The sequence below is a fragment of the Pristiophorus japonicus genome, unplaced genomic scaffold (genome assembly GCF_044704955.1).
Source record: "Pristiophorus japonicus isolate sPriJap1 unplaced genomic scaffold, sPriJap1.hap1 HAP1_SCAFFOLD_29, whole genome shotgun sequence".
Classification (NCBI taxonomy): Eukaryota; Metazoa; Chordata; class Chondrichthyes; family Pristiophoridae; genus Pristiophorus; species Pristiophorus japonicus.
The window spans coordinates 5061873-5086385 of NW_027252668.1; the positions used below are offsets into that span (position 1 = coordinate 5061873).

At 53.5% G+C, this 24513-nt stretch overlaps 2 protein-coding genes and 1 long non-coding RNA gene across 3 annotated transcripts in view; 2 read left to right on the forward strand and 1 right to left on the reverse strand.

Moving 5' to 3' along the window:
- The window catches only part of LOC139248142 (uncharacterized), a 34150-nt gene extending 30319 nt beyond the window's left edge, over nucleotides 1-3831 (reverse strand). The window contains exon 1 of the mRNA XM_070871889.1: nucleotides 3545-3831. Within this exon, the coding sequence (XP_070727990.1) occupies nucleotides 3545-3831 (287 nt within the window). The remainder of the gene's footprint in view (nucleotides 1-3544) is intronic.
- Nucleotides 3830-8678, forward strand: LOC139248143 (tyrosinase-like). The gene is made up of 2 exons (XM_070871890.1): nucleotides 3830-4615; nucleotides 8550-8678. Exons 1-2 carry the CDS (start codon nucleotides 3830-3832, stop codon nucleotides 8676-8678), a joined length of 915 nt encoding a protein of 304 aa, XP_070727991.1.
- A 10963-nt stretch (nucleotides 8679-19641) lies between these two features.
- Nucleotides 19642-23894, forward strand: LOC139248306 (uncharacterized). Its single transcript, XR_011591050.1, has 3 exons — nucleotides 19642-19738; nucleotides 22855-23007; nucleotides 23725-23894. It is a non-coding gene; the product is annotated as an uncharacterized lncRNA (long non-coding RNA).
- Nucleotides 23895-24513: the final 619 nt, after the last annotated feature.

Below are 24513 nucleotides of genomic sequence, written 5' to 3' on the forward strand. Positions count from 1 at the left end.
TCTCTCTCTCTCTCTCTCTGTGCGTGTGTATCTCTCTCTCTCTCTCTCTCTCTCTCCATTTCTCCCTCCGCGCGTGTGTGTGTCTCTCTCTTGCTCTCTCCGTGAGTGTCTCTCTCTCTCTCTCTCTCTCTCCCCGTGTGTGTGTTGTGTGTGTGTGTGTGTGTGTGTGTCTCTCTCTCTGGCCCATTGTTCCCTTGGCCGATGATGTGATGCCCGCTTGGCAGGACCGAGATGACCTTGCCCCGCCCGTTCCCGTGTGGAGACGACCAGCTGACCGAAGTCTGGACTGCGGCCCATTGGCTGAGCCAGCCGGTTGCAATAGGAAGCATCCAATGAAGGAGAACCTGGGGTTTGGCTCGAGACTCAGCCATTGAGAGCGGCTCAGCCGATTTCCCCATCACTCATCACCCCTGGCGATCGCAGCATCGCCGCACACCTGGGCAGCCCAGAATGAGCCCGCAGCCGCCCACAAAGCCCTGAGGTCGTGTCAGGTGCCCTCCTCCGATTGGTCCAACGGGTCGGGCAGCCAATCCAGCCCATTGCTTGGCTCAGCCCTTGGGTTGTTGAATATTCATCAGCCCTTTGAGGCCTCTGATTGGCCGGTGGGAGTCCAGAGACCATCCTTGGATGGTTGCGGGGGGCGGACGATGATACAGGGACTAGCCCAGGTGTACCAGGAGATCGGGAGGTCGCCATCGCAGGAGGTTTTATGGAGTGGAGAGAGAGTATAGGGCCTCCCTAACCAGGATTGACGTGACACATCTATAGGCTGGAGGGGGAGTCAGGCAAGGAGCGACTGCAGAGATAAGGTAGGAACCCATTCCCTGTCTCCAGACCCTCAGTATTGATCTCCGACAGTGCGGCACTCCCACATAACTGCCCCTCTAACAGTGCGGCACTCCCTCAGTACTGCCCCTCCGACAGTGCAGCGCTCCCTCAGTACTGCCCCTCCGACAGTGCAGCGCTCCCTCAGTACTGCCCCTCCGACAGTGCAGCGCTCCCTCAGTACTGCCCCTCCGACAGTGCAGCGCTCCCTCAGTACTGCCCCTCCGACAGTGCAGCGCTCCCTCAGTACTGCCCCTCCGACAGTGCAGCGCTCCCTCAGTACTGCCCCTCCGACAGTGCAGCGCTCCCTCAGTACTGCCTATGTATGTGTGTGTTACTATCTGTGTGTGTGTGTGTGTGTGTGTGTGTGTGTGTCTGCTTTGCTGGATGTGTTTGTCTGTCTGTCTGTGTGTGTGAGTGTCTCTCTAGGTGTGTATGAAAGTGTGTGTGTGTGAGAACGCGCCTGTTTCTGTTTTTAAGGGTGCGATTGTGTGTTTGTTTGTGTGTGTTTGTGTGTGTGTATGCGAGAGCGCGTGAGAGTGTGGGTGTGTGTAGTGTAAGTCCCTCCATCTCCGCTCTCCATCCCCTACATCCTCCCTCGGCCCCGCTCTCCTCCCACACCCTCCCTCTATCCCCGCTCTCCACCCCACTCCCTCCCTCTATCCCCGCTCTCCCCCCCACACCCTCCCTCGGTCCCGTTCGCCCCCCCCACACACCCTCCCTCGGTCCCGTTCTCCCCACCACCCCCCCCACATCCTCCCTCGGCCCCGCTCTCCCCCCACACCCTCACTCTATCCCCGCTCTCCACCCCACTCCCTCCCTCTATCCCCGCTCTCCCCCCACACCCTCACTCTATCCCCGCTCTCCACCCCACTCCCTCCCTCTATCCCCGCTCTCCCCCCACTCCCTCCCTCTATCCCCGCTCTCCCCCCACTCCCTCACTCTATCCCCGCTCTCCCCCCACTCCCTCCCTCTATCCCCGCTCTCCCCCCACTCCCTCACTCTATCCCCGCTCTCCCCCCATTCCCTCCCTCTATCCCCGCTCTCCCCCCACTCCCTCCCTCTATCCCCGCTCTCCCCCCCCCCCACACCCTCCCTCGGTCCCGCTCACCGCCCCCCCACACCCTCCCTTGGTCCCGCTCACCCCCCCCCCCCCCACACCCTCCCCCTATCCCCGCTCTCCCCCCCACACCCTCCCTCGGTCCCGTTCTCCCCACCACCCCCCCCACATCCTCCCTCGGCCCCGCTCTCCCCCCACACCCTCACTCTATCCCCGCTCTCCACCCCACTCCCTCCCTCTATCCCCGCTCTCCCCCCCACATCCTCCCTCGGTCCCGTTCTCCCCCCTCCCACATCCTCCCTCGGCCCCGCTCTCTCCCCACTCCCTCCCTCTATCCCCGCTCTCCACCCCACTCCCTCCCTCTATCCCCGCTCTCCACCCCACTCCCTCCCTCTATCCCCGCTCTCCACCCCACTCCCTCCCTCTATCCCCTCTCTCCCCCCCCCCCCCACACACCCTCCCTCGGTCCCGCTCACCGCCCCCCACACCCTCCCTCGGTCCCGCTCACCCCCCCCCCCACACCCTCCCTCGGTCCCGCTCACCGTCCCCCCACACCCTCCCTCGGTCCCGCTCACCCCCCCCCCCGACACCCTCCCTCGGTCCCGCTCACCCCCCCCACCACACACCCTCCCTCGGTCCCGCTCACCCCCCCCCCCCCCACACCCTCCCTCGGTCCCGTTCTCCCCCCCACATCCTCCTTCGGCCCGCTCTCCCCCCACACCCTCCCTCTATCCCCGCTCTTCCCCCACACACCCTCCCTCGGTCCCGCTCACCCCCCCCTCCCCCACACCCTCCCTCGGCCCCGCTCTCCCCCCACACCCTCCCTCTATCCCCGCTCTCCCCCCCACATCCTCCCTCGGCCCGCTCTCCCCCCACACCCTCCCTCCATCCCCGTTCTCCCCCCACATCCTCCCTCTATCCCCGCTCTCCCCCCACACCCTCCCTCTATACCCGCTCTCCCCCCACACCCTCCCTCTATCCCCGCTCTCCCCCCACACCCTCCCTCTATCCCCGCTCTCCCCCCACACCCTCCCTCTATCCCCGCTCTCCCCCCACACCCTCCCTCTATCCCCGTTCTCCCCCCACACCCTCCCTCTATCCCCGCTCTCCCCCCACACCCTCCCTCTATCCCCGCTCTCCCCCCACACCCTCCCTCTATCCCCGCTCTCCCCCCACACCCTCCCTCTATCCCCGCTCTCCCCCCACACCCTCCCTCTATCCCCGCTCTCCCCCCACACCCTCCCTCTATCCCCGCTCTCTCCCCACACCCTCCCTCTATCCCCGCTCTCTCCCCACACCCTCCCTCTATCCCCGCTCTCTCCCCACACCCTCCCTCTATCCCCGCTCTCTCCCCACACCCTCCCTCTATCCCCGTTCTCCCCCCACACCCTCCCTCTATACCGTTCTCCCCCCACATCCTCCCTCGGCCCCGCTCTCCCCCCACACTCTCCCTCTATCCCCGCTCTCCCCCCACTATCCCCGCTCTCCCCCCACACCCTCCCTCTATCCCTGCTCTCCCCCCCCACACACCCTCCCTCGGCCCCATTCTCCTCCCCCCCCTCGCCCCACACCCTCCCTCGGCCCCGCGCTCCCCTCCCACACCCTCCCTCGGCCCCGATCCCCCTTCACACCCTCCCTTGGCCCCGCTCCACCTCTAACCTTGCGTCCTGTTGCTCCACAGCCTGACCCGTGTTAAGCAGCCGCGGACGGGTCCGAGCGGATTCTGGGAGCCGGGGAACTTGTGGGAGTGGGAGTGGGAGCCGGCGGCGAGCGAGCGGGACGGAGAGGGGGAGCGAGCCGGAGGCGTGAGGAGCGGCGACCACCATCGAACACCGGTCGTGTGCCCCGTGGGTTCGAGCATCACAAGGCCCCGCGGTGGAGGGGCTGGTGACAAACCCCAGCGGGAAGCTGTTACCCCACCAATCCCGAGCCGCTGCCCTCGCCATGCGGCTGTTCCTGGCCTTGGCCCTGGTGATGAGCGCCCACGGGCAGATCCCCCGCCCGTGTGCCACCGAGCACCACCTGGCCAGCCGCAACTGCTGCCCGCTGTGGTGGGGCGACAGCTCGCCCTGTGGGAAGGCCTCGGGCCGCGGGGCCTGCCGCCGATTGGGGTCCGCGAGGGGGCTGCGTGACCCCTCCTCCCCCTCCCCGCCGCCCCTCGACTTCCGCCTGGGCTGGCCCGCCTACTTCTTCGGCCGGCTGTGCGCCTGCGCCCCGGGCTACGGGGGCTTCGACTGCGGCGAGTGTGCCCACGGGCTCCGTGGCCCCCGCTGCCAGCACCGCCACCTGGTGGAGCGTCGGGACCTGCGGCAGCTTCTGCCGACCGAGCTGGGGCTGTTCCTGGACCGGCTGGTGCTGGCCAAGAGGGCACGCAGCCCCCGCTATCTCATCTACACCAGTGCCAGCCCACGGCCTGGCGCGCCCCACCGCTTCCGCCACGCCAGCCTCTACCACGTCTTCACCTGGGCGCACTACCTCTGCGCCAAGCGGCGGGGAGACGGGGCCCCCGGGGCCTATGCACACGGCGGCCCCGCTTTCCCTCTGTGGTACCGGCTCTACCTCCTGGCCTTCGAGCGCGAGATGCGCAACCTGACCGGCGACCCCGACTTCTCCGTCCCCTACTGGACCTGGGCGGGACAGGCGGCCTGCGACGTCTGCACCGACAACATCTTCGGCTCCAGCAACGCGCGAGGGTTCCTGAACCCGTCCTCCCGCTTCTTCAGCTGGCCGGTAAGATCCGTTTATGTGTCTGCTTTCCCCGCTCCCCTCGTACCCTTTAATACTCCATCGTCTCTCCCCCACTCCCCCCGTACCCTTTAATATCCCATCGTCTCTCCCCCACTCCCCCCGTAACCTTTAATATCCCCTCGTCTCCCCCCCCCCACTCCCCCCGTACCCTTTAATATCCCATCGTCTCTCCCCCACTCCCCCTGTACCCTTTAATATCCCCTCGTCTCCCCCCCCCCCCCACGACCCCCGTACCCTTTAATATCCCATCGTCTCTCCCCCACTCCCCCCGTACCCTTTAATATCCCATCGTCTCTCCCCCACTCCCCCCGTACCCTTTAATATCCCATCGTCTCTCCCCCGCTCCCCGTACCCTTTAATATCCCATCGTCTCTCCCCCCACTCCCCCCTGAACCCTTTAATATCCCATCGTCTCTCCCCCACTCCCGGTACCCTTTAATATCCCATCGTCTCTCCCCCACTCCCCGTACCCTTTAATATCCCATCGTCTCTCCCCCACTCCCCCCGTACCCTTTAATATCCATCGTCTCTCCCCCCCACTCCCCGAACCCTTTAATATCCCATCGTCTCTCCCCCCACTCCCCCCGTACCCTAAATTATGCCAACCCTGCCTTGCTTCCCACTCTGTGTCTCACTCCATCTCGCGCTCACTGCCCCCCCCCCTCGCGCTCCCCCCCGGTCTCGCGCTCACTCACTCACTCACTCTCTGTCTCACTCAGACGTTCTGTTCAGGCGAGGGTGCCCATGAGCTGGATTTCAGCATGGTTTGCCCGCCCGCTTAATCCGCCGTCTCCCAGGCTGGGATCCCAACCTGGGGGGTCTGCCTAGCCTCGAGGATGTCCGGTCCTGCCTCCGCCTGCCCACCTACAACTCTCCTCCGTACAACCAGAGCGCCCTGGGATCCTTCCGCAACGCTCTCGAAGGTAGGCAGCCTCGCTCCACACAGCAAGATCCCACCATTGGCCTTACACACACAGCAAGATCCCACCATTGGCCTTACCCACACAGCAAGATCCCACCATTGGCCTTACACACACAGCAAGATCCCACCATTGGCCTTACACACACAACAAGATCCCACCATTGCCCATTCCGTGCACAGCAAGATCCCATGCTTACCTATTTTGCATACAGCAAGGTCCCATCAATGAGACAAAGCCCCGGTCAATCTGCAAACAGTTGGTTGAGGGATAAATATTGAATCCAGGACACCGGGGAGAACTCCCCTGCTCCTCTCTCAATACTGGCCCTGGGATCTTTTACATCCACCTGAGAGGTTTAGTGTCTCATCTGAAAGACGGCAGCTCCGACAGTGCGGCCCTCCCTCAGTACTGTCCCTCCGACAGTGTGGCACTCACTCAGTACTGCCCCTCCGACAGTGCGGCCCTCCCTCAGTACTACCCCTCCGACAGTGCACGCTCCCTCAGTACTGACTCTCCACTGTAGCAGGTTCGAGGGGCTGAATGGCCTCCTCCTATTCCTGTGTAACAGGCTCGAGGGGCTGAATGGCCTCCTCCTGTTCCAAATGTAACAGCTCGAGGGGCTGAATGGCCTCCTCCTGTTCTTGTGTAACAAGCTCGAGGGGCTGAACGGCCTCCTCCTGTTCCTGTGTAACAGGCTCGAGGGGCTGAATGGCTTCCTCCTGTTCCTGTCTGGTGCTGGCGTTTGTGCAGTTGACAGATTTTGGATTCCCTTTACCCTCTCCTCTCTTTCCTCCCACTCTCAGGATATCTGAAGCCGACTGACCCCAACACACTCTATCCAAGTATGCACAATATGGTTCACTATTACTGCGGTGGAACAATGTCAAGCGTGACGTATTCAGCCAAAGACCCTCTCTTCCTCTCTCATCACTCCTACATCGACAAGTAACAATCACAATTTACATTCTTATTCAGTCCCAAGGTGCTTCACAGGAGCATAACTCAGACAAAAATTCCACACCCAGTCACGTAAGGAGATATTAGGGACAGGTGACCAAGAGCTTGGTCAAAGAGGGAGGTTTTAAGGAACGTCTTAAAGAAGGAGAGGGAGGCGGGGAGGTTTCGGGAGGGAGTTCCAGAGCTTAGGGCCCAGCCAGTTGAAGGCACCGGCGCCGATGGTGGAGCGATGGAAATCGGGGAGATGTGCAAGAGTTCAGAATTGGAGGAGCGCAGAGATCTCACGGTTGTAGGGGCTGGAGGAGTTTACAGAGATAGGGAGGGTTGCAGGGGCTGGAGGAGGTTACAGAGATAGGGAGGGGTGTAGGGGCTGGAGGAGTTTACAGAGATAGGGAGGGGTGTAGGGACTGGAGGAGGTTGCAGAGATAGGGAGGGGTGTAGGGCCTGGAGGAGGTTACAGAGATAGGGAGGGGTGTAGGGGCTGGAGGAGAATACAGAGATAGGGAGGAGTGTAAGGGCTGGAGGAGGTTAGAGATAGGGAGGGTTGCAGGGCTGGAGGAGGTTACAGGGATAGGGAGGAGTGTAGGACTGGAGGAGGTTAGAGATAGGGAGGGCTGGAGGAGGTTACAGAGATAGGGAGGAGTGTAAGGGCTGGAGGAGGTTAGAGATAGGGAGGGTTGCAGGGCTGGAGGAGGTTGCAGAGATAGGGAGGGGTGTAGGGGCTGGAGGAGGTTACAGAGATAGGGAGGAGTGTAAGGGCTGGAGGAGGTTACAGAGATAGGGAGGGAGGCAAGGGCCATGGAGAGATCTGAAAACAAGGATGAGAATTTCATGCTCGAAGTGTTGCTGGACCGGGAGCCAATGTAGGTCAGCGAGCACAGGGTGATGGGTCAGCGAATACAGGGGTGATGGGTCAGCGAGTACAGTGGGTGATGGGTGAGCGGGACTTGGTGCGAGTTAGGACACGGGCAACCGAGTTTTGGATCACCTCTGGGTTACGAAGGGGAGAATGTGGGATTCCAGGAGTACGTTGGAATAGTCACGTCTGGCGGTAACAAAGGCAGGGATGAGGGCTTCAGCAGCAGAAGAGCTGAGACAATGACGGAGACGGGAGATGTTACAGAGGTGGAAATTCGTGGCCTGAGTTGTGCTGCAGATATGTGTTCGAAAGATCATTTCAGGGTCAAATATGAGACCACGGTTGCGGCGGTTTTGATGTGGAGAGGTGTGGGAGGTCGAAAGCTAGTTTCCGGTTCAGATGGGATGCCGAGCTGACGAACTGTCTGATTCAGCGGCAGATAGTAAGGGATGGGTCAGATATTTAACGGGGGTGGGGCGAGGGGGGGGTCATGCGGTGTTATAACCCGCGTGAGCTGAGATAGGAACCAGAGGACGCCATTCAGCCCCTCCAGCCTGTTCCACCATTCGATCGGTGGGAGAGGGAGGGGGAGAGGGAAAGAGACGGAGGGAAGGAGTGACGAAGGCAGGAGTCAGGAGGGGGAGGGAGGAGTCAGGAGGGGGAGGGAGGACAGAAGCGGGAGGGAGGAGAGAGGAGCAGGGTCAGAGTTGGGCCGAGAGTCCCGATTCCAGTTCCCGGAGCGTAGGATTGCAAGGTTACCCACAAGCCACGATTCCCGTTCTCCCTCACACATTTGAACTTCCCCATTGTGTGACGCGGGAAGAAAAGGTTGTGGGGGGGGGGGCGGGGGGGGGGGGAAGGGCAAGAGCGCCTCTCGACAGGAGGTGTCAACCCACTCAGATCAGGAACGATCTGATTGAATGGTCGGGAACAGGCTCGAGCGGCTGAATGGGCCTCCTCCTGCTGCTAATGTAACAGGCTCGAGGGGCTGAACAGCCTCCTGTTCCTGTCTCAGGGTGTTAGGGGGAGGGAGGGAGGGAACTGGAGAGGCTCGGACTGGTATTAGGATGATCTGATTGTGGTCTCTCTCTCTCTCTCTTTATTCCGGGTGCTCATGAGCAGGATCTTTGAGCTGTGGCTCCGTGCTCACCCTGGCAAAGCCTCCTTGTACCCCCAGGACCCCTCCATCCCCCACGGGCACAGGGCCGACGATAGGATGTCCCCTTTCATCCCGGTGGCGTTGAACCGAGACTTCATGAGGAGCTCGCTGGATTTCGGCTACACCTATTCCAACATGACCGTCTGAATGGACCTCTCGACCCCCTCGCCCTTGGTTCTTGGCATCCCTGTCGACACGGGACTGGAGGGGGGGGGGGGGAGGGGGATAACGTGAAACCAATATTACCGCTCTCCCGCCATCGCCCTCTGGACCATCATTGAATTTTCGAGGAGGTAACAAGGAGAGTCGATGAGGTCAGTGAGTATGATATAGTCTATATGGATTTTAGCAAGGCTTTTGATAAGGTCCCACATAAGAGCATAACAAATCAGAGCAGGAGTTGGCCATTTGGCCCCTCGAGCCTGCTCCGCCATTGAATAAGATCATGGCTGATCTGATCATGGACTCAGCTCCACTTCCCTGCCCGCTCCCCATAATCCTTTAATCTGTCTATCTCCACCTTTTAAATATATTCAATGACCCAGCCTCCACAGCTCTCTGGGGCAGAGAATTCCAAAGATTTACAACCCTCAGAGAAAAATTTCCTCCTCATCCCAGTTTTAAATGAACGGCCCCTTATTCTAAGACTATGGGCTAGACTTTCCATTTTTGTGCAAATCGGCCAAAAATGGGCATTATTTCCAGCGTGGGCAGTAAATATGCGTTTTGAGATCGTCGGATTAGGGGCAAGGGGGCTACCTTGTTGGTTTGCATTTGTGTTCTGTTTTGCTGGAAATGGGGACCATTGTAATGATGTAAATGTGATACATTTGTTGTGGGGTGGGGCGGGGTGTTTTGGACAGTTATACTTATGATTTCAGACAAATGTTCGGATTAAATGTTTTTTAATTAACAAAACTTTGTTGCGTATTGTCTCAGATAGCTGCACCATTACACACTGGTGATTCCTTAACATGAGAAGCTATAATTACACTTAACTTGAATCAACTTAAACTTTAACTGTCAAGGTGATGCACACCATTGATGTATGACCTGCACACCGAGCAGTGTTGCAGCTTTGTAAATAACAACAACATTCTTTCACGCAAAGCGCTCATTTATGAGCTGCTGACGTAAGAGTCTTGCAGCTATGTAGCCACCACGGGCCCTTTCCTGCGATCTAGAGAGGGGCGGGGGCATGGTTTCAGCATCAGCCTGATGGTCTGGCTCGAGGTCAGCGTCCACCTCCTCGTCCTCCTCTTCCTCTCTCTGGTGAGGTGGACCGTCAGTCCCTTCTGGCAATTCTTGTCCCCTCCTGATAGTCAAGTTGTGCATCATGGAACATACCATCACGAATTGAGCTACCTGCTCAGGGTGGTATTGGAGCTCACCTGAGTGTCCAGGCATCTAAAGCATTGCTTAAGCACTGCAATGGTTTTCTCCACAATATTGCGAGTGGATCTGTGGCTCTCGTCGTATCACCTCTCGGCTTCGGTGTGGTGTCATGCAAGGGTGTCATCAGCCAGGTGGCGAGGCCATATCCTTTGTCACCAAGCATCCAGCATTGACCTTGTGGCTGATTGTTAAACAAGTCAGATACAGTGCTCTCACACAGGATGTGAGCATCATGGATGCTGCCTGGAAATTTAGCATTAACTGCCACAATAATTTGCTGGTGGTTGACAATGAGTTGCACATTCAGGGAGTGGAATCCCTTGCGGCTCCTAAAAACCTCTGCATCCTGAAAAGGTGCCCGCATCGCGATGTGCGTACAGTCTATTGCTCCCTGCACCTTGGGGAAGTTAGCAATTCGGGAGAATCCTAAAACCCTCTCAGTCTCAGCCTCCCTGGTCAAAGGGAAGCTGATAAAGTTCAGCCTGCATGCATCTTCAGTGACCTGTCAAATGCAGCAATGTGTGGCATGCTGAGAAAGTCCACAAATGTTGCCAGCTGAGGCCTGAAAGGAACCCGCCGCGTAGAACGAAAGTGCTGCGGTGACCTTGACCTCGACGGACAGTGCGGTCCTGATGGTGCTGGCAGGCTGCACATCTCGCCTGATGAGCTGCATATCTCACTGATAACCTCCTTGTGGAAGCGCAGTCTCCGAAGGCAGATAATGTCGGACAAGTTGAGGTAAGACTGCTTCTCCCTTTAAGTGCGGTGGGTGTAACGTCTGGTCCTCCTCATCAGTCTGGCACGTCTTACATTGGGCACATAATGCTGTCGAATGTACCTTCTGCCATCTCGAGTCTGCAGCATGTGCGTGGTCATCAAGACAGGCTGAGAAATGACAGGCCCCATTCCAATAGCTATCAGTATTACACCGATTGTTCACAAACAATAAATGTCCCCACTAAGACACCTAAAGTAAATTCCAATCGTCCACAGGAAGAAAAGATGTTTGTTCAGATTTTCACATCACCTTAAAAGACCTCCAGAGTATATCCAAACACCCCCGAAGTTGAAGCAGAGCAGCCTTTTAAGTGATGCGACCTGCGATTTAGAAAATGATGTCCATACCGCTGTGATTAGTTTAGGTCAGTTGAACTTTTTCACAGTGGTCTTTTCGGCGAGCAATATTGTCGGCGAGATGTGTGTGAGGTACCGAAAGTAACGCTGGGTGATTTTCTGGGCGTTGGTTTCGCCCATTCTAATCTTTCCGCCCAAAAAAAGTGAGCGTGCGGTATTATTTTTTATCAGAGTTATGTACTTGCCGCAAGTAATGCTCAACGATAAGTGACCAAGAAATGGGCGCTACTTTCCATTTTGTGGCTAAATGGGCGATTATATGGGCGTTACACCTCATTTCAGCGTTAAAATGGACGTTAAGTGGGCAGTATGTGTAATGTATGTATGTCTGGGTTTACCTGCCACGAGGGAGAGCGACCATCGGAGGTCATTGGGCCACAGACACACACATATGCAGCCCTTGTATATAAAGAAAGTCGCCATGTTTCTCTGAAATATGGCTGCAGCCGAGCGAATTCTGAAAGGACACCTGTGTAAATGAACAGCTCTTTATGCGTATTGATACATGTAAGTTTCTTCGACGATTCGACAAGCTCCTGTATCATATAGGCCGATGTCAGATCCAATTTGGTGAACAACTTTCCCCCGGCTAGTGTTGCAAACAGATCATCAGCCTTTGGTAACGGGTACTGATCCTGTTTTGAAACTCGGTTGATCGTAACCTTGTCGTCTCCACAAATCCTGACAGTGCCATCATTCTTCAGCACAGGAACAATGGGACTAGCCCATTCATTAAATTCGACCGGTGAAATGACCCCTTCACGTTGAAATCTGTCCAGTTCGATTTCGACCTTCTCCCTCATTGTGTACGGGACCGCCCGAGCTTTGTGATAGACAGGTCTTGCATCAGAGTCCAGGTGGATCTGCACCTTGGCTCTCGTGAAGTTGCCGATGCCTGGTTCAAACAGCGAGGGAAATTTGTCCAGCACTTGAGCACACAAAGCGTCATCCACCAATGACAAAACTTTAATATCGTTCCAGCTCCACTTTATTTTTTTGAGCCAACTCCTGCCGAATAGCATTGGATCATTGCCTGGAACGATCCATAGCGATAGATCATGAACCGCTCCATCGTACGGCACCTTGACTGCTGCACTGCCAATCACTGGTATGAGCTCTTTGGTGTAGGTTCACAATTTTGCATTTACTGGACTTGGCTTGGGTTTCACGGCCTTGGTGTCCCACAGCTTTTCGAAAGTCCTCTGGCTCATAATTGACTGACTCGCACCCGTGTCGAATTCCATAGATACCGGCATGTCATTCAATTTTACTTCAATCATTATCGGTTGGCTCTATGTCAGGAACGAATATACACTATACACTTCCTCCTTGGGTATCTCGGGTTGCATTGCCGGATCTGTTTCGGATCGGTCATCATCATCCACGTGGTGTGTCGCAGCACACTTGCTGAGCTGTGAACACATCCGCTGAAGGTGCCCCATTTTTGCACAACCTCTACAAATATACTGTCTGAAACGGCACTGATGAGGTCGATGATTGCCCCCACAACGCCAACAGGGTGAAATCGGATTTGTGCCCAATGGCAGACTTCGAGCAGCTACAGATTTCGCAAACACAGGCCCTGCCAGGTGCAGCTCTGCCAACCGACGACACAATCTGGTGCACAGTACTTGCCGTGGAGTTCCGACTCTACAAGGATATTTGCTTTGTACTATCGACTGTGGTCAGGCAAGCCTGGGCGATCGTGATGGCCCTGCTCAGATCCAGCGTCTCCGCAGCCAGCAGCTTCCGCAGGATCACCTCATGGTTTATGCCGATTACAAAGACGTCGCGCAGCATGTCTTCCAACGCGGTTCCAAACTTACATGGCCCAGCGAGACGTCTCAGGCCAGCAACAAATTCCGCCACATCCTGGCCCTCAGAACGAACATGCTTGTAAAAGCGCTATCTCGAGATAATATGCCTACTTTAGGTTTGAGAGAGTCCCGAATCAGAGCACACATTTCCTCATAGGTCTTTTCCATTGGACGTGCAGCTGAGAGCAGATTCTTTGAGGCCATAGATTTTTGGACCACAAACTGTGAGGAAAACCGCCCTTCGCCTAACTGTGTCAGCGTCTTCATCCATCTTGTTGGCCACGAAGTACTGGTCGAGGCGATCTGTAAAATCCGCCCAGTCTTCTCCCTCTACGAGTCGCTCCAGGATTCCAACAGTGCTCATTTTCTTTTGTGTGTGAAAGTTCGTATTGTGCCTTGTCGCCAAATGTTGCGTATGCAATAACTCAATAGGCTTAGTACCATGAACTCAATCAGGTGTGACCTGACTCTACTTTATTAGCTATTAAAATCAGGTTTAAACATGGAGCTTTTCTTTATATACAAGGGCTGCACATGTTGGGGCCCAATGACCTCCAACGTTCACTCCCCCTGGTGGCAGGTAAACCCAGGCATACATACATTACATAATGGAAAATCTAGCCCTATGTCCCCTAGTTTTAGTTTCCCCTATGTGGAAATATCCTCTCTGCATCCACCTTGTCAAGCCCCCTCATTAATTTATAAGTTTCAAGGACGCTGCTTGGAGGCAGGTCGAACCCCGATGGTAAGTAAGAAAACCTGCAAAAAAAGTTAGTGAACATCTTTTAATTTTTTTCCCAGCGATTTATCTGTATGGGGTCCCCTGAAGGTATTCCAGTGTTACTTTTTAAAAGATTTTTATTTTTAGGTCTTCTCCCCAGCGCCCCCCCACCCCGCCACTTACCCAATCAATCCTCAGCGACACTTTGCCGAGGATCACATATGCCACTGCGATTGGGAACTCCCACCCACTGCCGCTCAGATTGACGGCGTAAGCCGTTATTTTACCATCGGGCGGTACTGCCATCTCTTTTAGAGGAATCTTCCTGGCAAAGCACTGCCCGGTCTCTCGGCGGCCACTGACGGTCCTTTGGGCGGCCCTTGGCTTTGACCAAGTTTGTGCCCATAGAGTACATCGTCAGTCAGTGTACAACATATCAATCAGTGAGCAAGAAACCACCATCAGTACCATTACAGCCATGGAAATGGCTACCCAGGGTGTGGCAAAGGTTATATGTAGATTTTTCTGAGCTCAAAGGACAACAATTGTTCATTGTGATTAATAGTCGATCAAAGTGGGTCGAGGTGTTTCTGATGCGGAAAATAACAAGTAAAACACTAGACAATTTGTGAAGATTGTTTTCTTCATATGGCCTCCCAGAAGAAATTGTGTTGGATAATAGGCCGCAATTTTGTTCAGAAGAATTTGCACAGCTCATGAGCAGAAATGGTGAGAAACGTACCAAAGATCCACCGTACCACCCTGCTTCAAATGGTGCAGCAGAGCGCACAGTACAAGTTGTAAAACGTGCCCTCATCAAGTAAATGTTGGATCCAAATCCAAAGAAACGGCAGTTGTCGTTGGATCACAAACTAGCAAATTTTCCAATTACTTATCGTAATACTCTACAACTACTGGTAAAACAACAGCGGAGTTGTTTCTCAAATGACAGCTACGAACCAGGTTCTTGTTGTTAAAGCCAAACTTGGCAAAGTCAGTGGAAGGGAAACAATTAAGACTGAAAGAGAATCATGACAGAGGTAGAGTAAGAGAGAGAAGTGTGAAATTAAATCATAAGGCAAGAGTGAAGAACCATCACCATAAATGGTTAAAGTTGATTACCAGGAAGACTGGTGAAGATATGTGGTCCTCGCACATATTTGGTCAAGACGTTTAATCATGGAAAGGTTAGGTTTCTTCACATTGATCATATTTTATCTACAGATGTGGAAGAAGTTGAAGGTAGGAATGATTCGATTATTTCTGATGAGTCAGATAGTCTTATTACAAACAGAGTACCAGTAGCAAATCCTACATCAGATGTACTACAAACAAGTTCAAGAGAAAGTCACAATTTAAGTCTGAGTCCGAGTCAGGCAAACAAACAGTCTGAAGTTGTAGAGTCAAAATGTAGATCAAGGATTGCCCTTGGAGAAAAACTCTCCTCAGGCTCAGCCTAGAATGAGTTAAAGTTCGACACCATGTTTGGAAAGTTCTGTTCGAGAGCAAAGTTATCCTCTTCGAAACAGAAAACAAGTGCTTAAGTTTGAGTTGTGAATATGACAAAATAAGTCCATATTTTTTGATGTGTATAACCATGCAAGTATGGAGAATGATTTTTTTTGTTATGATTACTCCTTCATGAAGGAGGGAGAAGCTCCCCCCAGTGGACTACTGCTCCACCTAATGGACTACTCTGGCAATGCAACTAACAATGTATGTAATAAAAGGATCATGTGACACGTTCCTGTAGAGCCATCTTGTGTATGTGTGTGTTTGTGATGTCATAAAGAATATATCACTGAAGGGACCTTTAAAAAAAATCAACTTCTTGCAGTACCGGCCTCCGAATAGCAGGGAGCGCCATTTACACCCCGGGCCAAGATTAACAAAACAGTTCCAGTAAGCCATCTAAAGACCCTCAAGGAATAGCTTGGATTGGAGCCCCTATCATAGAATAGTCACAGCACAGAAGGAGGCCACTCGGCCCCTCAAGCCCGTGCCGGTTCTCTATAAGAGCACTTCAGCTAGTCCCACTCCCCCGCCCTTTTCCCGTAGACCTGCAATTTATTGTCCTTCAGCTACTCGTCCGATTCCCTGTCACAAGCCGCGATGGAGTCTGTCTCCACCACCCTTTCAGGCCGTGCATTCCAGATCCAACCACTCGCTGCGTTAAAACGTTTTTCCTTGTGATGCCTTTGGTTCTTGTGTCAATCACCTTAAATCTGTGTCCTCTGGTTCTCGACCCTTCCGCCAATGGGAACAATTTCTCTCTATCTACTCTGTCCAGACCCCTCATAATTTTGAACACCTCTATCAAATCTCTTCTCAATCTTCTCTGCTCTAAGGAGAACAACCCCAGCTTCTCCAGTCTCCCCATGTAACTGAGGTCCCTCATCCCTGGAGCCATTCTGGTCAATCTCCGCTTTAACCTTCTCTGCTCCAAGGAGAACAACCCCAGCTTCTCCAATCTCCCCACGTAACTGAAGTCCCCCATCCCTGGTACCATTCTGGTCAATCTTTTCTGCGCCCTCTCCAAGGCCTTCACATCCTTCCTAAAGTGCGGTGCCCAGAATTGGACACGATACTCCAGCTGGGGCCTAACCAGTGTTTTATAAAGGGTTTAGCAATAACTGCAGTGTTTATGTACTCTATGCCTCATCTGCCATGTGTCTACCCATTTCACCAGTCTGCCCGTGTCCTCCTGAAGTCTGTTACTAACCTCATTGCTTACTGCAGTTGCGAGTTTCCTCAGTATATAATCAGTTTTAAATGTTTCAAACCCCTTTCTACACCTTCCGTATTGTATTTCGGTGTTACCAGGGGCTCAGTGAGTTTCTTTCTCTCTCCACTGAGCCAGAAGGACGTGGGTTTGAGCCCCACACACTCCAGAGACTCAAGCCCCATAATCCAGACCAACACTCCCCGGTTACCAATACTGTCGGAGGAGCAGTACTGAAAAAATGCTGCATGGTCGGAGAAACAGTACTGAGGGAGTGCTGCACTGTCGGAGGGACAGAACTGAGGGAGAACAGTACTGAGGGAGGACAGTACTGAGGGAGTGCAGCACTGTCGGAGGTGCAGTACTGAGGGAGCGCCGCACTGTCGAAGAGGCAGTACTGAGGGAGCGCCGCACTGTCGGAAGGGCAGTACTGAGGGAGCGCCGCACTATCGGAGGGGCAGTACTGAGGGAGCGCCGCACTGTCGGAGGGGCAGTACTGAGGGAGGACAGTACTGAGGGAGTGCAGCACTGTCGGAGGTGCAGTACTGAGGGAGCGCCGCACTGTCGAAGAGGCAGTACTGAGGGAGCGCCGCACTGTCGGAAGGGCAGTACTGAGGGAGCGCTGCACTATCGGAGGGGCAGTACTGAGGGAGCGCCGCACTGTCGGAGGGGCAGTACTGAGGGAGCGCCGCACTGTCGGAGGGGCAGTACTGAGGGAGCGCCGCACTGTCGGAGGGGCAGTACTGAGGGAGTGCCGTACTGTCGGAGATGCCGTCTTTTAGATGAAACATTAAACTGAGGCCCTGTCTGCCCTCTCAGGTGGATGTAAAAGATCCCACGGCCAGTATTTTGAAGAAGAGCAGAGGTTGTTCTCCCCGGTGTCCCAGGGACAATATTTATCCCTCAACAACATCCGAAACAGATTCTCTGGTCATTTATCTCAGTGCTGTTTGTGGGATCTTGCTGTGTGTAAATTGGCGGGAGACACCCTATAAACACAAGTCATTCTTTTTTTTACGTCGGAACATCTTGAAATGGTGGGAGAAAACTGAAAAGTGAAGTTACCTTTCCGAGATGCAGTGGACTGTTGTTTGGGAGTCTCTCCTCATGCTGCTTTGATTTGGGAGATGTTTGACGGTCCGTGTGGCCTCAAGACACACTGCTTGTGATTACTCCAGGATCGACTCGACCTTCCTCATTGTTGTGACTGAGTTTACTTCAGTGTCCAGGACACATCGAACCCCCCATTGGTTGCTGTTGGGCTTGTTCCAGTATCTGAGACACATTGAACCACCTCATGGCTGGGGCTTTTTCACCACACACACTCTTTCCCTCTTTATTACCATCCCTACTTGTTTCCTCTACCCCGGCGAGCGGAGGCGAGATTTCCAGTCTCTGAATCCTGGGTTGACATCCAGCGAGGTCCTGGTGCCTGATGGGAGCGGACTGTCAACCCGCTCCCCCCCCCCCCCCATCGTATCTAGCCAGACCCTCCTGGTCGGGCGGTGTTCGTCAGGCTGAGGAAGGGTTTGTCGAAGGATGTGGTGCTGGGCACAGAAGAGAAAGAAGACTTGTTGTCCTCGTCCTGTCACCCTCCTCTAGGAAGCCTCAATCCCAGCCAATAAACTCATTCTTCCACGAAAAATATTCCGAGGGTAAATCCAAGTGCTTCTCCCATCTCATTGAACAATTTCCCCCTCAACAGCTCCTTCTCTGGGCTTCCTGAGTGCGATTTTCCCCAATAGACTGAGCTTTCTGAAGTTGGCCATTGAATCTGACCTTTCACCTCCCAGCCCGCTTTCCAAATTGATCCAAATCTTTTCCTCCAACGGCTCCTGCTCGCGCTGGTGGCGGGCTGGGAGGCAGCCGACCAATCAGGGGCCGGGTAGCGCTGTCACTCAGCGGCCTGTCCCGCCCAATCTGGACCTGCACCGCGTGAGTCACCAACCGTTGGAGGGTGCGGGGTAACGGTGCACGTGGCGGGCTGCTGAGTGACAGCGCTCCTCGGTCTCTGATTGGTCGGCTGCCTCCCAGCCCGCCACCAGCGCGAGCAGGAGCCGTTGGAGGAAAAGATTTGGATCAATTTGGAAAGCAGGCTGGGAGGTGAAAGGTCAGATTCAATGGCCAACTTCAGAAAGCTCAGTCTATTGGGGAAAATCGCACTCAGGAAGCCCAGAGAAGGAGCTGTTGAGGGGGAAATTGTTCAATGAGATGGGAGAAGCACTTGGATTTACCCTCGGAATATTTTTCGTGGAAGAATGAGTTTATTGGCTGGGATTGAGGCTTCCGAGAGGAGGGTGACAGGACGAGGACAACAAGTCTTCGTTCCCTTCTGTGCCCAGCGCCACATCCTTCGAAAACCCTCCCAAACCCTCCAACTCCAGCCCCCCTCCTCAAGGAACAAGGGCAGCCGGAGCAAGGGAACACCATCGCCTCCAAGTTCCCCCTCCGAGTCTCACACACACACACCGTCCCCGGCTTGGAGATATATCGGCCGTTCCGCCATCGTCACCGGGTCAAAATCCCACAACTCCCGACCTAACGGCGCCGCAGGAGCACCTTCACCGCACGGGACGGCGGTGGTTCAAGAAGAAGGCGGTTCCAGGGGCGACGAGGGAATGGGCAATAAATGCCCGCCTCAACAGCGACATCTCGAGAATTACTATTTTACAAATGAGGCAACTCATTCCTTCCGCTGCTTTTACACCCAGTAGATTGAGCTCTATAAAGAAGACATTTTTTCTATGGACAAGTCCTCAGCCTGACGAACACCGCCCGACCAGGAGGGTCTGGCTAGATACGATGGGGGACGGGTTGACAGTCCGCTCCCATCAGGCACCAGGACCTCGCCGGATGTCAACCCAGGATTCAGAGACTGGAATTCTCGCCTCCGCTCGCCGGGGTAGAGGAAACAAGTAGGGATGGTAATAAAGAGGTAAAGAGAGAGTGTGTGGTGAAAAAGCCCCAGCCATGAGGTGGTTCAATGTGTCTCAGATACTGGAACAAGCCCAGCAGCAACCAATGGAGGGTTCGATGTGTCCTGGACACCGAAGTAAACTCAGTCGCAACGATGAGGAAGGTCGAGTCGATCCTGGAGTAATCACAAGCAGTGTGTCTTAATAAGAACATAAGAAATTGGAACAGAAGTAGGCCATACGGCCCCTGGAGCCTGCTCTGCCATTCAATAAGATCATGGCTGATCTGATCATGGACTCAGCTCCACTTCCCCGCCCGCTCCCCATAACCCCTTATCCCCTTATCATTTAAGAAACTGTCAATTTCTGTCTTCAATTTATTCAATGTCCCAGCTTCCACAGCTCTCTGGGGCAGCGAATTCCACACGGATAGTCAAACACCTCCCAAATCATAGCAGCATGAGGAGAGACCCCCAAACAACAGTCCACTGCATCTTGGAAAGGTATAATCATGTTTCAGTTATCTCCCGCCATTTCAAGATGATTCTACATAAAGAGACTTGTGTTTATAGGGCGTCTCCCGCGGCAATTTACACACAGTAAGATAAATGACCAGAAAATCTGTTTCGGATATTGCTTGAAGGATTCATATTGACACCGGGGAGAACTCCCCTGCTCTTCTTCAAAATACTGGCCATGGGATCTTTCACATCCACCTGAGAGAGCAGATGGAGTCGCAGTTTAATGTCTCATCTAAAAGACGGCCCCTCCAACAGTGCAGCACTCCCTCAATACTGACCATCCGACAGTGCAGCACTCCCGCAGTACTGCGCCTTTGATAGTGTAGTGCTCCTTCAGTACTGCCCCTTCGACAGTGCAGCACTCCCTCAATACTGACCATCCGACAGTGCAGCACTCCCGCAGTACTGCGCCTTTGATAGTGTAGTGCTCCTTCAGTACTGCCCCTTCGACAGTGCAGCACTCCCTCAGTACTGACCCACCGACAGTGTAGCGCTCCTTCAGTACTGCCCCTCCGACAGTGCAGTGCTCCCTCAGAACTGACCCTCCGACAGTGCAGCACTCCCTCAGTACTGCCCCTCTGACAGTGCGACGCTCCTTCAGTACTGCCCCTCTGACAGTGCGACGTTCCCTCAGTACTGCTTCTCCGACAGTGCGGCGCTTCCTCAGTACTGCCCCTCCAACAATGTGATGCTCCCTCAGTACTGCCACTCTGACAGTGTAGCGCTCCCTCAGTACTGCCCCTCTGTCAGTGCGGCACGCCCTCAGTACTGCCCCTCCAACAGTGCAGCATTCCCTCAGTACTGGCCCTCCGACAGTGCGGCGCCCCCTTAGTACTGACCTTCCGACAGTGCAGCACTCCCCTCAGTACTGCCCCTCCGACAGTGTAGCACTCCCTCAGTACTGCCCCTCGGACAGTGCAGCACTCCCTCAGTATTGCCCCTGCGACAGTGCAGCACTCCCTCAGTACTGCCCCTCCGACAGTGCAGCACTCCCTCAGTACTGCCTCTGTATCTAACCCGTGTTGAGGCCAATTCACTAAATATATTCAAAAAGGAGTTAGATGTAGTCCTTACTACTAGGGGGATCAAGAGGTATGGCGAGAAAGCAAGAATGGGGTACTGAAGTTGCATGTTCAGCCATGAACTCATTGAATGGCGGTGCAGGCTCGAAGAGCCGAATGGCCTATTCCTGCACCTATTTTCTATGTTTCTATGTTTCTTTACCTGCCCTGGATGTGTTTGAGGGGACGGTGTGGAGGGAGCTTTATATGCAGAGGACAGAATACAGTTAACCGTGCAGGATATAAGTAAAACAAAAATAATAATAAATCTATATGTAGAATGGTCTGACGAATGATTATGTAGAAAATGTATGTGTTGAGTTACAGGGGGTGTGTGTGATGTGAGGACTGGCCCACTCTCACATGATGAGTATTATAAAATATTATAAGTTCGATGGAGGAGCTGTGATCACTAATTGACTGAAGAGGGACCTTCAAGCAAACAAAGTTTGAGAACCACTGCGGTACCACACATGGCGGGCTTGGGAGTAATATATTAACATGGATAGAGGACTGGCTAACGAACAGAAAACAGAGAGTCGGGATAAATGGGTCATTTTCCGGTTGGCAAACAGTAATTAGTGCTGGTGCCTCAACTATTTACAATCTATATTAATGACTTGGATGAAGGGACCGAATGTAATGTAGCCAAGTTTGCTGCTGATACAAAGATGGGAGGAAAAGCAAATTACGAGTAGGACACAAAAAAATCTGCAAAGAGATAGAGACATGCTCAGTGAGTGGGCAAACATTTGGCAGATGGAGTATAATGTGAGAAAGTATGAAGTTATCCACATTTGGCAGGCAAAATAAAAAAGCAAATTATAATTTAAATGGAGAAAAATTACAAAATGCTGCAGTACAGAGGGACCTGGGGTTCCTTGTGCATGAAACACAAAAAGTAAGTATGCAGGTACAGCAAGTGATCAGGAAGGCAAGTGGGATGTTGGCCTTTAATGCAAGGGGGATAGAGTATAAAAACAGAGAAGTCCTGCTACAACTGTACAGGGTATAGGTGAAGTCACACCTGGAGTACTGCGTACAGTTTTGGTCTCTGTATTTAAGGAAGGATATACTTGCATTGGAGGCAGTTTAGTTCACTAGGTTGATTCCGGAGATGAAGGATTTGACTTATGAAGAAAGGTTGATCAGGTTGGGCCTACACACATTGGAGTTTAGAAGAATGAGAGGTGATCTTATTGAACCGTATAAGATAATAAGAGGGCTCGTCAAGATAGATGCAGAGAGGATATTTCCACTTGTGAGGGAATCTAGAACGAGAGAGAATAGTTTAATAAGAGGCCGCCCATTTAAAACTGAGATGAGGAGGAATTTCTTCTCTCACAGGTTTGTAATTCTATGGAATTCTCTGCCCCAGAGAGCTGTGGAGGCTGGGTCATTGAATATATTTAAGGTGGAGATAGACAGATTTTTGAGCGATAATGGAGTAAAGGGTTATGGGGAGGGGGCAGGGAAGTGGAGCTGGGCCGAAGATCAGATCATTCATGATCTTATTGAATGGCGGGGCAGGCTCGAGGGGCCAAGTGGCCTACTCCTGCTCCTATTTCTTATGTTCTTATGTACCAGGGATGAGGGACTTCAGTTACATGGAGATTGGAGAAGCTGGGATTATTCTCCTTGGAGCAGAGAAGGTTAAGGGGAGATATAATAGAGGTGTTCAAAATCAAGAAGTGGCAGACTGGTCGGTAGCCAGAGGACACAGATTTAAGATCATTGACAAAAGAAGCAGAGGGCAGATGAGAAATGTTTTTACGCAGCGAGTTGTGATCTGGAACGTGCTGTCTGAAGGGGCGGGGGAAGCAGATTCAGTGGTAACTTTCAAAAGGGGAATTGGATAAACACTTGAAGCGAAACATTTAGCAGGACCATGGGGAAAGAGCGGGGGAGTGTGACCAATGGGATAGAATCTGTCAAACAGCCAGCACAGGTCCGATGGGCCGAATGGCCTCCTGTGCTGAAGATTCTATGACTGTTCATTTATATTGATGTTATTTCTCTCTCCATCTCCTTCCGCAGGCTGGATGGTAACAGTCTGACAGATTCTTGTTCCGGGGATCTCTCCGCTGCTCTCTGTATAAACCACTCATTGCGGTTCAACTCCTTCACCGACCAATCTTTCTGCGCTCTCCGCTGACTCATACAGACCTGCAGGTGCCTGCAGCTGGTCGGGTGAGTGTGAATGTTTAATGTAAGCAAGAAAATACAATGGGATTCACTCCCTTTTACTGACACCATTTTCACAGTGTCAGTCGTGGCTCAGTGGGCCACACTCTCACCTCTGAGCCAGAAGTTTGTGGGTTCATGTCCCACTCCAGGGACTTGTGCACAAAAATCTCGTCCAACACTCCAGTGCAGTGCTGAGGGAGTGCCGCACTGTCGGAGGGGCAGTACTGAGAGCACGCCGCACTGTCGGAGGGGCAGTACTGAGGGAGTGCCGCACTGTCAGAGGGGCAGTACTGAGGAAGTATTGCACTGTCGGAGGGGCAGTACTGAGGGAGCGCCGCACTGTCGGAGGGGCAGTACTGAGGGAGCGCTGCACTGTCAGAAGGGCAGTACTGAGGGAGCGCTGCACTGTCAGAAGGGCAGTACTGAGGGAGTGCTGCACTGTCAGAAGGGCAGTACTGAGGGAGTGCTGCACTGTCAGAAGGGCAGTACTGAGGGAGCGCTGCACTGTCGGAGGGGCAGTACTGAGGGAGTGACAGTGCAGCACTCCCTAAGTACTGGCACCGGGGAGTGCCGGCCTGTATTATGGGGCTCTAGTCACTGGACTGGAGCTTGAGCCCACGAGCTTCTCACTCCGAGATGAGAGTGCTGCCCACTGAACCATGGCTGACGCTGTTACTTACACTGCAGTGCAATCTGGTCATTTCCTCTCATCTGTTTTAGACTGAGAGAGAATCGGTTCAGTTCATCCACAAAGAGACTCCTGGGATCACTGCGGTAACACGGACTGGAGGTGGTTGTTCAGTTATACGAACTCTGCGTCTTATTATAAATGTGGGATATGTATATATAATGGGAAACATGGACAGGAACTGATGGTTGATGCTAGACTTTTAATATCGAATCATGCAGCACAGAGGGAGGCCATTCGGCCCATCGTGCCCGTGCCACCTCTTTGAAAGATCTGTCCAATTAATCCCACTCCCCTGTCCTTTCCCCAAACCCTGTCAATTGCTCCTCTGTAAATACAGATCCCATTGCCCTTTGAAAGTTGCCATTGATCCTGATTCCACCGCCCTTTCAGTGTGGTCAGATTTTAACAAACCCTCTCTGTGTGAAGGAATCTCTCCTCATTTACACTCCGGATCTTCACCAACTATGTTAAATCTGTGTCCTCTGTTTACCCACCTACCTGCCGGTGGAAACCGTTTCTCTCTCCTTGCTCTATCAAAAATCCTCATGATTTTCAACACCTCTATTAAGTCTCCCCTAAACCTTCTCTGCTCCAAGGAGAACAACCCCAGCTTCTCCAGTCTCCCCACGTAACTGAAGTCCCTGATCCCTGGTACCATTCTAGTAAACTTCCTCTGTACCCTCTCCGGGGCCTTGACATCCTTCCTAAACTGTGGTGGCGAGCATTAAGAACATTAGAAATAGGAGCAGGATTAGACCATTTGACCCCTCAAGCCTGCTCCCCATTCAATAAGATCATGGCTCATATTCTACCTCAAC